Source organism: Monodelphis domestica, chromosome 7, assembly GCF_027887165.1.
Source record: "Monodelphis domestica isolate mMonDom1 chromosome 7, mMonDom1.pri, whole genome shotgun sequence".
NCBI lineage: Eukaryota > Metazoa > Chordata > Mammalia > Didelphimorphia > Didelphidae > Monodelphis > Monodelphis domestica.
In genome coordinates, this window is record NC_077233.1 from 59,987,627 (window position 1) to 60,004,334 (window position 16,708).

At 42.5% G+C, this 16,708-nt stretch overlaps 1 protein-coding gene across 11 annotated transcripts in view; it reads left to right on the forward strand.

Moving 5' to 3' along the window:
• SLC41A3 (solute carrier family 41 member 3) overlaps window positions 1-5,350 on the forward strand; it is a 70,965-nt gene extending 65,615 nt beyond the window's left edge. For all 11 annotated transcript variants that reach the window (XM_056804720.1, XM_056804724.1, XM_056804722.1 and 8 more), the window contains one exon: window positions 4,595-5,350. In XM_056804720.1, coding sequence (XP_056660698.1) covers window positions 4,595-4,801 — 207 coding nt within the window. In that variant the 3' untranslated portion in view covers window positions 4,802-5,350. The remainder of the gene's footprint in view (window positions 1-4,594) is intronic.
• Window positions 5,351-16,708: the final 11,358 nt, after the last annotated feature.

Consider the following 16,708-nt stretch of genomic DNA (forward strand, 5'->3'; position numbering starts at 1 on the left):
GCATTGGGCTACCTGATTTGGAATTACCCTCCACCAGTACAGATTGGCAGGTTTTCTGTAACTTAAAGAGTTGCCAAGAACACTTAAATGACTTGGCTGTTGGCACACAGTATATGTCAAAAGTAAGACTTCAAATTCGGGTCCAAATCCAAGGCTGCCTTTCTGTCCACAAAGCCACACTGCCTCTCAGGCCAATATATCTCCTCCCACCAAACACACACCTCTCTCCCTCTCTTCTTCTCCCCTTCTTCCTTCCCTTCTCCTCCCCTCTCCTTTTGTCTTCCCTCTTCTCTCCCTGTCCCTCCCCTTCTTTTCACCTTCCTATCTTCCTCTCCCTGTCCTCTCCTCCTCTCTCTCTCCCCTTTCTTCTCCTCTCCCCCTTTCCCTTTCCCTCTCCTCCACTCTTACCATCACCCATCCTCCAAGGCTGAGCTCAAATTCCACTTCTCCATAAGGCCTTCCACTCTGGTCCTCTCTACCCCCATAATACTCTGATCCCTCAATCTCTTTGTATTCCAATAATCCATGTATTTCTCTTGTCTGCCCTAATGAATAGTAAGTTCCTTAAAGACAAGGACTTGATTTTTTTGTCACCCACAGCGCCTAATAGGACTCACTACACACAGTAGGTATTTAATAAATGCTTTTTAAATTGATTTAAAAGCTTGTTCCTACACTGAGTCACTTACACTGGATTAGCGGCTAATATCAAACAAGTCTTTACACTCAGCTATCTAGTTCTACAGGGAAAAATCAGCACAGTGCCTACATTCCAGAGGCTTGCAATCTAAGAAATGAGGAATGCACCTATTTAAAAAAATAACCAGATAGTGACTTAATGCCGAATTCTGTGATGCAGGCTCTCAGCAAAGAGACAACCAGCCCGGGAAGGTTTTGTGGAGTTGGGACAGGAGCTGGGGCCGGAGGAATAATTAGGCAGAGAAGAAACGAGGGCATTCCAGAAGAAACGAGGGCATTCCAAAAGAAATCGTGAGCAAAGGGCTGGAGGCAGGAATGTGGTTCACACAGGGAAGAGGCAGAAGCAGAGGATTCTAGGTCACCATCCCTCTGGGGCAAAGAGGCCCAGTTACGGTACCCAATGACATTTTTTTATGCAAAGACCACGGAACCAGAGGAAAATATCCCAAGGAAAGCTCTCCTGTCTGAATCCCGCTTAACCAGATTTAAGCTAAGCCAGAATTATGGAGAGTAGCTGCCTTTTCCCCCTCGAGGAACTTTCCCCCATAAAGCTGCTCATAATCATGGAAAATGTGGATCGGTTGTGGCTGCTGCTACATCTGGCCAGAATCCAAAGATTCTGCTCCTGAATCACGGCGGACCATCCTCAGCCCACCATCGGCTACAACTAGCCTTCCCCTGAGAGTCCCAAGGACACACAGAGCATCAGCAGCCCCTCTCCCGGCTGGGGAAGAACCCACCCAAGAGCTCCCCCCACCAAACACAAGAAATCCCATCATGCTACAAAAGTTCGCCACACTCCTTGCAGAGGATAACTTGAATAGCAGAAGTGGCTAGAGATGTTTCCCTAGGGAAAGTCATGACTGAACCCTTCATTGAAGCCTTTCAATTCATGATGGTGGTCCTCAGATATCTGAAGGGTTCTCTGTATGAGGAAGAAGTAGATTTGCCCTGGGTGATTTCAGAAAAAAAGTAGGATCTCTTAGTGTCCTGGATCTGCATTTAGAGAACCTGAATTCCAATCTTGCCTGTCACTTACTTCGCTGTGTGACCCTGGGCAAGTCACTTACCCCACCCTCAGCCTCAGTTTCCTCATCTGTAGATGAGACTATCTAGCCTCTAGAGCCCTTCCAACTCTTAATTCTGTGATCCTAAGTTTTAGGGTATAGCTAGGTAGCCTAGTAAGTAAAATAAAGCACTGGGCTTGGGGAGCAGCTAGGTGGCTCAGTAGATTGAGAGCCAGGCCTAGAGATGAGAGGTCCTAGGTTCAAATCTGACCTTTGACACTTCCTACCTATGTGACCCTGGGCAAGTCACTTAACCCCCATTGCCTAGCCCTTACCTCTCTTTTGCCTTGAAGCCAGTACACAATATTAATTCTAAGATGGAAGGTAAAATAAAAAAATAAAGTGAAGGACTTAGATCAGAGAGATTCATCTTCATAGTTTCAAATCCAACTTCAGACATTTGCTAGCTGTATGACCCTGAGCAAGTCACTTAACTCTGCCTCAGTTTCCTCATCTGTAAAACAAAATGGAGAAGGAAATGGCAAACCACTCCAGTGTCTGCCAAGAAAACCCAAAATAGGGTCACAAAGATTTAGACATGATTGAACAATAACAAAACTTATAGGGATGTAGACTAGGCAGAGTATGAAGAACATCGGACAGTCCTGGTGGAGCTGTCCAGCAATTGAGTGACCCATCCTGGAAGGGATGAGTTCCCTCTCATAGGAAGTGTTCACATTTACTTATTCGATCTTCTGTGGTAGAAGGAATTTCTACCCTGGGAAAAGAGGTGGCTTTGATCCCTTCAAACTGAGACATTCTATTATTCTGAGAAGCCAAGAGCCCAAGAGGAGTCCCTGTGATATTGCAGAAGGACCACTCAGCCGAGTGCCAAGCTCAGCTCTGCCATTTTCTTCCTGTGGAATGTTGAGTCATTCATTTCCACTTTCTGAACTTGTTTCCTCCTCTCCAAATGGATGCTAAGGATCCTTCCATTCTATTCAGAGAGACAGTATGGACAGATATGTGTGTGTCTAGAATGAATACATGGTTAGGGAAGCAAGACTCTGGCAGCTGGCGAAGGCTTGGTGGAGAAGGTGGTGCATCCTTTATAGGGCTTGTGCACAGTAAAGATTTGCGAATAATCAGAAATGTACCTGCGTCTAGGGGCGGCCAGGTGGCTCAGTGGACAGAGAGCCAGACCTGGAAATAGGAGATCTTAGGTTCAGATCTGACCTCAGGCACATCCTAGCCGTATGACCTTGGACAAGTCACTTAATTCCAATTGCCTAGCCTTTATCACTCTTCTGCTTTGGAACCAAAACTTAGTTTTGATTCTAACATGGAAGATAAAGGTTTTAAAAAAAAAGTATAAAATCTGTATGCCAGGGACCCTTAATCTCTGATCTGTAAAGTTGGGATTTTTTTGTTTTCATAACTGTATTTAAATATATTTATTTTTAATTTATTTTAAATAATTTTATTAAAATTAATAGTCATTTAAATGGTTTTATTTAAATAGTTGTTTAAATTTTATTAAAAATTAAATTGTTTTAAATTATTTTATTAATTAAAATCAAAGCTATTTAAATGAGTTTATTAATTAGAATCAATGAAGTTATTTAAATGAGTATTAAATAAAATCAATAGTTATCTTAAGTTCTTTTATTAATTTAATTTAATGTTTATTTTAAATTATTTTACTTAAAATTAATAAATTTATTAAACATTTAAAACTTGTATTCAAATATAATTTGTTTCCTTTGTCAGGTTAGCAGCATTTATTAAGTACTTATTGTGTGCCAGATACTGTGCATTTTATTTTATGCATTTCAGAACATTATTCTGAGATCTACACAGACTTTATCTTGCTACTGATATAAAAGGCTAGGAACCCCAATATCTAACATCCTTAGCTATTTTCAGCAAACAGTGGGGTCTATGACTTAAAAGGCAAGGAACCACTGGCCTATCCTATACCAATTTTAGCATCATTCAACTACTAATGGATTCTCTGACTCCCCAAAGTCTCAGAACCCCTGGTTTATATACTAATGGATTCTCTGATACCCCCAAAGTCTCAGAACCCCTGGTTTATATGCTAATGGATTCTCTGACTCCCCAAAGTCTCAGAACCCCTGGTTTATATGCTAATGGATTCTCTGACTCCCCAAAGTCTAAGAGCCCCTGGTTTATATGCTAACAGATTCTCTGACTCCCCAAAGTCTCAGAACCCCTGGTTTATATGCTAATGGATTCTCTGACTCCCCAAAGTCTAAGAGCCCCTGGTTTATATGCTAACAGATTCTCTGACTCCCCAAAGTCTCAGAACCCCTGGTTTATATGCTAATGGATTCTCTGACTCCCCAAAGTCTCAGAACCCCTGGTTTATATGCTAATGGATTCTCTGACTCCCCAAAGTCTCAGAACCCCTGGTTTATATGCTAATGGATTCTCTGACTCCCCAAAGTCTAAGAGCCCCTGGTCTATATCAACCTTAGCTTTTTGATTCCTCAGTCTCTTGGGCTTCAAGGTTTTATCTCAGCATTGGTGAAGTTTTTCAAGTTTGGGTGACCAAACTGCAACTTCAAGCTGCCTGTGAGCCCCCTGCATTACCCCAGAGAGTGGAGGGAGGAAGTGTTCACTTTGGGCATCTGAACAGAAGAGCAGGATATGCAAAAAGCATCCTCCGGAGCTGAGAAGAAGGGGAACAGAGCAACTCCCTGAGTGCCAGCTCTGCCCACGTGCCACACCTTTGCCAATACTGCTTTATATTCTGCCCTGTCTCTCAATGGTGTCCCATAGCCTTTGGCCTTGGTTTTCATTCCTTGTATACCCAACCCTACTTCCTAGTTCAGGCAATGACTCCTGTCTGTTCCCTTCTCTAGGTGCTGATCCTACTATACTTGGCAGATTTCATGGTGAGGCTTATATGGCGCTGGTCCCAGGATCCTGACAGCTACTGTATCCCCTACCTCACTGGTCTGGGGGATCTGCTGGGGGTCAGCTTCCTGACCATCTGCTTTCTTCTCAACTCCTTCCTTTTCAAGAAGAATCTAGAAAATTCCAACATGGCAGACACTGGGCCTCCCTAGAACGTAGACAAGAGAACCCAAGACACATTTTTTCTCCTGTCTTTGCAGCCTGTAGGGTCCTAAAAGCAAGTATCCCAACAGTTAGACCCAGAGGATTTTGCCTCTCCTCTTAGCCCATTATATCATGTAGCTTCATGCCTTCTCTTCTGGCAGCAGCCCAGATTGTGACATATATACATGTATATGCCAGTGTGGCATGGGCGTCCCATTAGGAATGGTGTCATGGAAGGATCCAGCATGCCTTTGGGAGGCCACACAAATGAAAGGGATGCTGCTCTGGCCAGAGGTCTCAGCTCTTCCTCTCAATGACAGTGCCCAACATGGAGAACCTCAGAGCTGCAGTTTGAATCTACCCCTTACTCCTCTGCAGTTATCCTAACCCCAAGGCAAAGCACTTCCCAAGGGCTGCATAGTCATGCCCCTGGGCCCAACCAAGGGCACAGTATCTCTCCTTGTTCCAACTTATTCCATCTCAACCTCTTTCCCCCCAAAACTCTGTTAGGAAACTCTGTGTTTGGAAAAGTGCAGAAATAAATTATGTAGAATTTATTTGTCTTTTGTCTTTTATGTCCTGACAAGGGATGGTACAGAGAGAGAGAGAGCTCGAGTTATAAAAACAATCAGCAGAAGCTATTTGAACTTTTTAAAAAATATTTCCATATTCATGGACATTTTTGATCTCCCCAACAGGCTTGATAAACTCTAGAAACTTTACTGTCCCCCCCCCTTTTTTTTTTACAGAGAAGGAAATAGAGGCCCAGAGAGGTAAAAAAAAAAATGGAATGCCTTGGGATCCAGCATGGTATGAGGCCCAAGGATGAGTCCAGGGTTTCTTAACCTTTTCTGCATCATGTGCAGAACTTTGGGGATCAGAGTAAAGCCTATGAACCCCTTCAGAGAATCTTGCTTTTCAATGAATAAAATACAAAGTATTGCAAAAGAAACCAATTAAGTTGAAATAGAATTATCACAATATTTAAAAAACAAACTCCTGCTTGGGTGAAAGCATATGACTTTTCAATTGTTTCTTTGCATTTCCATTTGGGGGATTGGGTTTTATAAGAGTATTCACTCACAAAAATAAACAATATGAAAATGTTTGGTGTGATAATACATGTAGAAACTAGATCAAATCTCCTGCCAGCACCAGGAGCAGGAAGGGAAGGGAGGGAGGGAGGGAGATAAGTTTGATCATATGATTTAGGAAAACTTGGGTGGAAATTTATTGCATGTAATTGGTATATATATATATATATTTTTTTTTTTTTTTTTAAGAATGTCTACTCTAAGGCTCCTAAGTCCCAATCCCAAAGATGTTCCTTTGGGAAATGCTCAAGTAGAGTGTCAAGCATGAAGTGCTTACTATGTGCCAGCCACTGTGCTAAATACTGAGGCTACAAAGAAGTCAAAAGCATGGTCTGCTCGGTGAGTCCTTGTTCTGTTGGAGGACAGCATGCAAATAACATCCACATAAGATCTATAGAGTGTACATGGAGGGAAGCTTGAAGGGAAACTAGGAGAGGTGAACCCTGGAAAAGACCTCTTACAAATGGCGGAGCTGAGTTTTGGAGGAAGCCAGGAGCCAGATATGAAAAAGAACATATTCCCAACATGGTGGACGGCCAGCGCAATTACAGAGTCAGGTAGGAACAAGGCAGCCAGAGGTGGGAATCAAATGTAAGAAGGCTGGAAAGGGAGGAAAGGAGTAGGTTATGGAGCTGAGGAGAGGATGAAGTGGAGTAGGGATAGCCTGGAAAACAGAAAGACAAGTTAGAAGGTTATTACATGGGGCAGCTAGGCTAGCTCAGTGGATAGAGTTCCAGGTGTGGAATTTTGAGAGGTCCTGGGTTCAAATCTGGTCTTAGACACCCTAGCAAGTCACTTAATTCCAATTGCCTAGACCTTATCAACCTTCTTCCTTGGAACTGACGTCAATTCTAAGACAGAAGATACGGGTGTTTTTCTAATTTGTTTTTTGAAGAAGGCTATTGCAGAAGTATTCCAGGTAGGAGGTGAGGAGGACCTGTACAGGGGTGGTATCTGTGTGATTAGAAAGAAGTGTATAGGAGGGATGGCATGGCAAGAAATGGCAGGGTTGACCAACTGGTTGGATGAGTGCCTTTAAGGGGATGAAGATGACACAGGTTGAAAGCCTGGGTGACAAGGGAGGATTGTGGTGCTTTAGACAATGAGAAAGATAGGAAAAGGAGAGAGTTTGAAGAGAAAGATGAGCCCTATATATAGGTGAAATAGACAGCCGCTTCCATGGGGAGGGAAGCACTGGGGAGGCCCTCCTGGACCTAAATTACCCCCCTTCCTTCTGATTCCTGACATTCTTTTCCCTAAGAAGTGAACCATTGCTTCCTTCCTCGGGGAGAGAAGAGGCTGAGTCCCTTGGGAAAGGGAATTTGGGGATTCAGCCACACAGAGGGAAATGAGGGTGAGCAGAGATCTGACTAACGACAGGAACTGGGAGTTGGTGATGGAAGGGCAGGAAGGAAAGAGATTGAGAAGGGCAACTGGAGAGGGCAGTGATCTGTACAGCTTCTGACACCCAAGTACTTAGCACAGTGTCTGGGATGTGGTGAGCACTTCATAAGTGATGGATCGAGCTATATGCAGGAAGGGGAATCCGCTTCACCATTTTGCCCCAGCTCATCCCAGCTGGGCAGTAGCCTGCCTGGCTCTTTGCTCATTCTGTCCTCTAGGCTTGGGGCCACTTAACCTGCTCCCTAGAGGGGGGAGAACATAAGGAGACAGCCCTTGACCCTGATCTATGGACCCACCTCTTCTTTTTTTTTTTTTGAAAATTTTATTTAATGAGTTAATTTAGAATATTTTCCCATCATTACAAGAATCATGTACCTTCCCTCCCTTCCCGCCATCCCCCTCCTGTAGCTGACATGAAATTCCACTGTGGACCCACCTCTTCTAACTGTACTCTCACTTCCTATGATCAAGCCCCATCCTGACTTGTACCCCAGTTCTAATAGCTGAAGTCCTGTCCTGCCTGTGCCCTTCATGAGTGCCTTGGAGCCTTGATCCCCTGCTTCAACTTTAGTGAGGGCTTCTGGCATTGCCCTCATTATATTGTCAGAGACCAGAGTCCTGCCCATCTCCGAGTCTCATTTGCTACTACCTCCTCTCAGATGCTGACCTCCTGCCTACTCTGAACTTCTAACTTTTGTTAACTCACATTTCTATAGTACTTTACCACTGTGGGGGCAGCTAAGTGGCCCCGTGGATTCAAAGCCAGTCCTTGAGAAGAGAGGTCCTGGGTTCAAATCTAGCCTCGGACACTTTCTGACTTGGTGACCTTGGACAAGTCACTTAACCCCCATTGCCTAGCCAGTCTTCTGTCTTGGAATCAATACACATATTGATTTTAGGATGGAAGGTAAGGGTTTTTTTTTTTAATGTCTAACTGTCCTCATGAAACCTCTATGAGTTAAGGACACAGCCTCAAAGATGTCAAATAATGTTCCCAAGGTTATAGCTAATAAGACTTGGAATTTGGATTCAAACAGGTATTTTTCCTTATTGAATCAAGTGCCCTTTCCTTTGCTTCTTGACTATAAGCCAGCCAGCCTCTCTCTCTCTCTCTCTCTCTCTCTCTCTCTCTCTCTCTCTCTCTCTCTCTCTCTCTCTCTCTCTCTCTCTCTCTCTCTCTCTCTCTCTCTCTCTCTCTCTCTCTCTCTCTCTCTCTCTCTCTCTCTCTCTCTCTCTCTCTCTCTCTCTCTCTCTCTCTCTCTCTCTCTCTCTCTCTCTCTCTCTCTCTCACCCTATCTGGACTTCCATTGGCCTGTTTCTGGGATATTCACTCCAACCCATTTTACTGTCTTGTCTCCCTGGGTCAATGGGTACCAGTTGGCCCTATTCTAGGGAACTCTACTTCTGCCACTTCTTTGCCATGTCAAGGCCAAGATTTAGAAGGAAACGGCAAGAGATTGAGAGAAAGAGAGATTTAAAGGAGGAACTGGGTTAAAGAAGACAACCTTTCCAAGGAAAAGGTCCATGACGTGGAAAGCTGAGAAGCCAGATGCTCAAGATAATTATCAAGTATTCTTCCCAGGCTACAATTTACTTCTCTCTGGTACAACTCTCCCCCACCTGTTTCCAGGATAGTAGCAGGCAATAAAGTTGGGGTTCACTTTAGTAAGGCTTGGGACAAGCAAGGAACTAGATCTGTATGGAAATTTCTGGCCCCAGGGAGGGGGTGCTCCCTATAACTGTTATAGAAGACAAAGAGGAAGCTGTGTGTGTGTGTCTGTGTGTGTGTGTGTGATTTACACCTCTTCCACCAACAATTCACCTCCTTAAAACAGCCTAAATATTAATTAGCCACTACATTTGTGAAAACAATAGGAAATGGCTCTTTTTGAGGTGGCAGAGAATTGGAAGTTGAGGGGATGTCCATCTATTGGGAATGGCTGAACAAACTGTGATAGGTGTTGATAATGGAATCCCATTGCACTATAAGAAATGATAAGCAGGATAATGTCAGAGAGAGCCGGGAAGATCTACGTGAACTGATGCACAGTGAAATAAGCAGAACCATCACACACAGTCATGGCAATATTGTGCAGGATTAACAGTGCAAACTTGGCTGCTCTCAGCAATGCAGTGACCTGGGACGATCCTGAAAGCCTTAGGACAGGAAGGCTCTGCACCTCCAGAGAAAGAACCCTTGGGGTTGCCTTTTATATCAGTGCATTTAGGGTTTGGATTATGGATGAGCTTGCTCTTACAGCAGTGACCAATAGGGAACTGGGTTTTGCATGACAATAAAAGAAAATAATATGAGATCAAAACAAGTCTTAAATAAATTAACACCCCGGTACAATTCATTTGCCTTTCTCGTTAATTGTATTCGATTGTAATCAATTCTCATTCATTGTATTCAAATTCAATTGAATTCAATTCACTATTGACAGGAAACACATTTCTACTTTCAGGCATGAGCCCCATAAGTTTGCACTCCCTCAAAAACCTCTGGACAGGCTTTCCTCCATCTTTGGCACGATTCTGTCCCAGCTCCAGAGACAGAAGGCAGCATGATATAGAATGGATTTTAATCTTGATACAGCCCAGCTCCATGCATATGCCTTTTCTGCCACCAGGTGGCGCTCATAACAAGGAAGGCAAAAGCTGACTTGGTCTATTTCAGAGGCGCCAGCATGGGTTTTACCTATGTCCAAAGATGGGAGAAAATGATGACTGAGCAGATCAACACAGTGAGAAATAAAGGAAAGTTGTTCTCTGTTTTGTCTTGTTTTGTACAAGTAGTTAATTGGAACCATGATATTTACAATAGCAAAAAGCAGGGATTGCTCATGCTCTAAGCTTTTAGCTCCTGCTTAATCTGGGGCTTCAGGGTGGTTTAGCATCAAAAGCCTTTGCATGTAGCCTTTGTTTAGCCTTTGATTTTTCCCTAACAGAACAATCTTTTACCTTCTTTCTTACTTACTCATGCTTCCAATTTTCTTGCTTACATACACTTTCATCACAAAGCAAAAAGAAAGAGAAAAACCAGTACAGCCTGATGTCATTGGAGATGAACATCCTGAGATAGTAAAAACAAAACAAAAACAAACAAGCAAACCCAAAACCCTTGGTGTTTTCCAGGCTCTGGTTTCCATGACTGGGTGTTTCTGAAACACTTCAAATCCCCAGAGACATCCTTATATAGAAGCTAGAGAGATAAATAAGCATTGTAAAAAACCTGCATTCAAATCTCACCTCTGGCATTTACTAGATGTTTGATGATGGGCAAGTGACTTAGCCTCTCTGGGCCTCAGTTTCCTAATCTGTAAAAAGAGGGGATTGGACTAGAGGGCCCCTAAAGTCCCTCTTGCCTTTGAACCTGATTCATCTTCTATGTGGAATGGGATCATCTCCCTCATCCTGACGGGGGGGGGGGGGGGGGGGAAGGGGGAGGAAGTGTGTATGTATTTGTGGGAAGGGAAGCAGCTATGTAGCACAGTGGATAGTGAGGGTCCTTGAGTCTGAAAGATTCATCTTCCTGAGTTCAAATCTAGCCTTGGACATTTATTAGCTCTGTGAGCCTGTGCAAGTCATTTAAACCTGTTTGCCTCAGTTTCCTCATCTGTAAAATATGCTGAAGAAGAAATCACAAATCATCCCACTACCTTTATCAAGTAAACCCCAAATTGTGCCATGAAGAACTGGACATGACTATTTTTTTAATAATTTTTTTACAAATCTACTTAAACAGAAAAAAAAGTTTCCAAATTGAGATATGAAAGCAGTTATATATGTGGTCAAAAGAGCTCTGGATTTTTGGTTAAAAGATTAGAGTTCAAAGCCTTGCTCTGTGGCTTTTATACCATCTGACCATGAGTCATTTTTTATCGGTGAGTCTCCATTAGTCCCTGTAAGATATATGGGTGTTAGGCTATGTGATAGAAAGACAGATTAGCTCACATGTAGTCTGGATAGATACCTGATCTGGAATCTGGCCTGTCCTTCTCCAAAGAAAGCTGAGATTTCTGTCTTTGGAGGCATGGAAAAAAGAGATGATTCAATCTTTGCTCCTTGCCTTGCTTATCTCCAAGAGGGGTACTTGGTCAAAATTACTTCTACCCTCTTTTCAAGTGTCTCTAAGTCTAGGGTACACTAGGTTTGGAATAAACTCATTTTTGAAGCAAAACGTTAAACAAAAATTTGGGAAGCGAGAGATTAGAATAGATGAAGCAATACAGACCTAGAAAGGAGCCCTTCTATCTTGGATAAACCAAAGAGAAAGGGAACCATATTACCAATCAGAATCTAATCTCTAGGGTTACATTTGCTGGGATAAATCAGAGGATATGTTGGGTTGACCAGGTCTCCCAACAGGTCCAATAGCTTAACTCCAGTCCATAGTTCAAAAGTCCAAAAATTGCCTCTCCTTGCCTACTTCCATGACTGCTTATGCAGAGTCCCAGTAGCTCATGGTGGTACAGGGCTAACTTTTAGGACAACTAGTAGTGGTAGTCTCTCGGTGACCAAGAATGACAATTGTCTTTGTGCATTATTATCTATTGACTTTTAGGACAACTAAAGGAAGGATTATATTCAAGGAAGTTCAAGGAAGTATTATATGCACAGATCAAGGGATCATAAAGTTAGCTTTAGAAGGGATTTTAGAGGTCATCTAACCCAACCCCAACTCTTAATTTTATAGGCGATAAAATTAAGTCCTAGAAGGGGGTAAGTGGTTTGTTCAACTCACGTGAGTAATAAGTGGCTGAGTAAAGATTTAAACCTTGATCCTCTGAATCCATTCTACTACACTCATCTCTTAGGTCATCTAGTTCTATCATTCTGTGCATCTAATCTATAATGGGGAAGTTATTCAATCAACTTTAAGAAGGGAGGGGCAAGTTAAAATATTTATAGCCCAGGCAGCAGGGAAATGTTACTAAAGAAATACCAGTGCTCATCACCTATAACCGTCTTGGCAAACCTATGGCATGTGTGCCAGAGTGTGCCAGAAGGGTTTGCTCCCTTCCCCTCTCCACATGTGTCTGAGGATATTTCTCTATCACCCATCCTTCTGCCCAGCAGCCCAATGAGAGCACTTCCTCCCTCCACTCTCTGAGGCAAGTCAGGGGGCTCATATGCAGCATGAGGGCTGCAGCTTGGGCACTCCCTCTAAAAGGTTTGCCATCATTGACATATAATAACAGAGGGAGCATAATGTAGTGGAAAGAGGAAAGGGTTTGGTGTTCATAAGACCTGGGTTTGATCCCTGGCTATCCCACTAATCACCAAAATGGAATATAAAATCCTCAAGTGTAAGAGTAAGAACTATTATATTCTTATCTAACATTGCCTTGCACATAGTAGGCACTTTAAGCATAAATTCTTGTCGACTACATGAATGAAAGATTTCTTCCAGTTCAAAATCCTTTGATCCTCTTATAAAGCTGAGTTTGGGTTTGTGGGTATATGTGAAAGGGGTGTTAACTTGGAAATAACCTAGAACTACTGAAGTAGTCAGAAAAACCAGGTCTTTAATCAGGAAAGGGATAAGTTCAATATTTGGCTCTTTACTCAGAGCCTGGTGCCAAAACTTTTAAAAAGCCTACACCTTGAGACTCTGGGGACAATATCCCTGGGAGTGATGCTGTGCTAAGTGACAGCTCCAAAAGTCAAAAGGATTTGGGGACCTGAGGGACAGGGAAATATGATTGATTGACATTTCCATGGCTTCAAGGAAATGGGAGTGTTCAAACTACACTGACAGCTTGGGGAAGAAACTATAGCCAGAGGCTTGAGATTCCCTTCAGGGTGGATTCTCGTGAGAGCAAGGGCAAGCTTTGGGGTCTCCATCTTTGAAGCAGACTAAACTTGGGGTTCTCTTAGATTCCACATCAACAGGGAGGAGCCTCTTCTGCCTGGTGTCATTTCTTTTCAAGCTCTCTGGGGTGTTCCTAATGCTAGTAATCACAAGAAAACAGAGAGGGGATAAGTCCCACGCTAGAAAATGGTCTTGGGTGTCCAATGGAATGGAATCAAATAGAGAATGTCAAGGCTAGACATGACTTGGCTTCCTCCCACAGTGTGGGGTGGGGAGTTGCTCTTTCGATTATTTCCCCGGATCCATCCCATGTCAGCTCTCTACTTCTCTGAATATTTGCTTTCGATAGAACTTTTGAGTTCTAGTTCTCCCTGCTAGAGATAAGAATGTAAGCCTCTAGAGGACAGAGAGATTGGTTTTTTGTTTTAGGATTTCTTATTCCCCCGCCTCAGCACAGCACCCTGGATATACTGCAGGTAGCAAATTAATGTTGAATTAATTAATTAATCAATCAACTAATTAAATAATTAAATCTAATCTAACTCCTTCATTTGTTAAGGCTTACAAAGTACTTTATAGACATTTCATTTGAATCTTGAACAGGAGAATGACTTTGAATATCTATCTACAACTACTCCAAAAATTAATCAGAGGAGGCAGAGACTAAAAGCAAGAAAACCAGTTAGAAGGCTGTTGCAATAAGAGAAAGAGAAAGGCAGCTAGGTGTATAGTGGGTAGAGTGCCAGGCCTAGAGGTAAGAGGACCTGGGTTCAAATGTGGTCTCAGCTACTTTCTAGCTTTGTGACTTTGGGTAAGTCACTTAACCCAATTGCCAAGTCTTTATCACTCTTCTGTCTTGGAATCAATATTTAGTATGGATTCGAAGATAGAAGGTAAGGGTTTAAAAAAAAAGAGGCATTGAGAGCCCAGACTAAGGTGGTGGTTCTATAAGTAGGAAGAGGGGAGCAGAGGTAAGAGGTGCTATGGATGCTGAATCAAGGAGGTGCAGCATTGAACTGAATCTGAGGATTAAAGAAGAGTGAAAAGTCAAGGATGATTGAGGTTGCAAACCAAGATAACTATAAATATCGCAGTACCTTGGATAGAAACAGAAAGTTAGGGGCAACAGAGGTGTCTCAGTGGATTGAGAGCCAGGCCTAGAGACAAGAGGTTCTAGGTTCAAATCTGGCCTCAGACACTTCCCAGTTGTGTGACCCTGGGCAAGTCACTTGACCCCCATTGCCTAGTCCTTACCACTCTTCTGCCTTGGAACCAATACACAGTAATATATAATTCTAATATAGAAAGTAAGGGTTTAAAAGAAGAAGAAAAGACATAGGAAGTTAGAATAAGTTTTCAGGTATTAAATTTGGGTGACCTATAGGACACCCAGGAGGAAAAGTAAGCACTTGGAGATGTGGGATTAGAATTCAGGAGAAACATATAGAAACTGTTGGCTATATAGATCTGGGAGCATAGAGATAGTAAATTAACCCATAGGAGTTAAAGGAAAGTTAACAAAGAGGGAACCTAGAAATCTAGTTCATCCTTCGAGAAAAAAGGGCAGAGGAAAAGTGACTCATCTGAAGTCATAAAATTCCTTTTCCTTTTAAAATAAGTATTATTTATTTATTCTTAGCACTTTTCCTTTTAAATTCTGAGCTCCAAATTCTTTCTCTTCCTCCCACCCCATCTCCCACCACTAAGAAGCCCAGCAATATGACAATAATTCTACATATGGAATCATGCAAAATATATTTTCACATTAGCCATAATTCCAAGAAAAAAAGGAAAATGATAAATTATACCTCAATTTGCTCTCAGAGTTCATCAGGTAGCTCTCTCTGGAGGTGGATAGCATTTTTTCATCATAAATCCTTTGGAACTGTCTTGAATCATTGCATTGATCACAGTAGCCAGGTTTCAAAAACAGGTAAGCCTCATTAGGACATTGCTATCACTGATGCACACTGATCTCCTGGTTCTTCCCACTTCACTTTGCATCAGTTCATATAAGTCTTGCCATGGTTTTCTGAAACCACCACCCCTTCCTCATTATTTCCCACTGTGCAATAGTACTCCATCACAATTTTTTTGTCACACTTCACAGCTTATTCAGCCATTCCCCAATTGGAGAACATTCCCTTGATTTCCAATTCTTTGCAACCACAATAAGAGCTGCTATAAACATTTTTGCACATATAGGTCCTTTTCCTTTTTTTTTTTAATTTGAACCTTTACCTTCTGTCTGAGGATCAGTTTTTTTTTTTTTAACTCTTACCCTTGTGTGTTGGTTCCAAGGCAGAAGAGTGGTAAGGGCTAGGCAATGGGGGTCAAGTGACTTGCCCAGGGTCACACAGCTGGTAAGTGTCTGAGGCTTGACTTGAATCTAGGACCTCCCATCTCTAGGCATGGCTATCAATCCACTGGGCTACCCAGCTGCCCCTTGCTTATCAGTTTTAAGACAGGAGAGTGACAAGATCTAGGTAACTAGAGGGAGTCACACAATTAGTTGGTGTCTGAAGCCAGATTTGATTATCATTTGGTTTTTAAAGTTTTTAGTTTAAATGATCTCCTTCTACCTTTTCCTCCCTTCCTCTCCCCTGAGATGCTAAGCAATATGCTACAAGTTATAAATGTGCAAATCATGCAAAACATTTCTACCTATCAGTCATTTTGTGAAAGAAAACTCAAAAGAGAAAGAGAGGAAGCGGAAGGTAGTAAGCTTTGATCTGTATTCAGACTGCATCAGTTCTTGCCCTGGAGGCAGAGGCCATTTTCATCATGAATCCTGGTCACTGAAAGAGGGCCATTGACCCAGGTCCCTTGTTAGTTCTGATGCTGGCCTATCCATTGTCCAGAAATGGATATTCCCCGCAAAATCAGTCTCCCAAGATCATTCTAATTGTAGCACCCGTAACCCCAGTTGTCTAGCCTTTACTGCTCCCTGCCTTGGAACTGATACTCAACATTGATTCCAAGACAGAAAGTGAGGTTTGGTTTGGTTTTTCACTGTAAAGCGCTTAGCATGGTGCCTGGTATGCAGTAAGCCCTGTGTAAATGGTAGACGAGTATTATTTTATTATCTCTCATCTTATAGATAAGGAAACCAAGGCTATCTGAAGCAGGAGTATGATTGAGTTGGAGCAAATACATTCCCGCTGTTCCATTCCGCCTCCTTTTTGCCTCACAGAGATCCCCCAAAGATGGAGTTTGAATCTGGCCTCAGATACTTTACTAGCTGTGTGACTTTGGACAAGTAAGTCACTTAACCTTGTTTACCTCAGTTTCCTTATCTGTCAAATGAGCTGTATTTCTGCCAAGAAAACCCCAAATAGGGTCATAAAGAGTCAGGCATGACTGAAATAATAGCTGAACATCAACAACAAAGGGCACCACAGGATTATTATGAGGAATATTCTTTTGATAACTAATTCATCAGTCTACTATGTGGCAGAATCCCAGGTTACATTGCTTGAAGGCCACCAATGAAGGGGAAGCAGACCACCTTCCAGGACTACCCATCCCACTTTGGGATAGCTTTAATTATCAGATTTTCCTGGACCTCAAGCAAGCCTCAATTTGTTTCTCTCACAACTTCT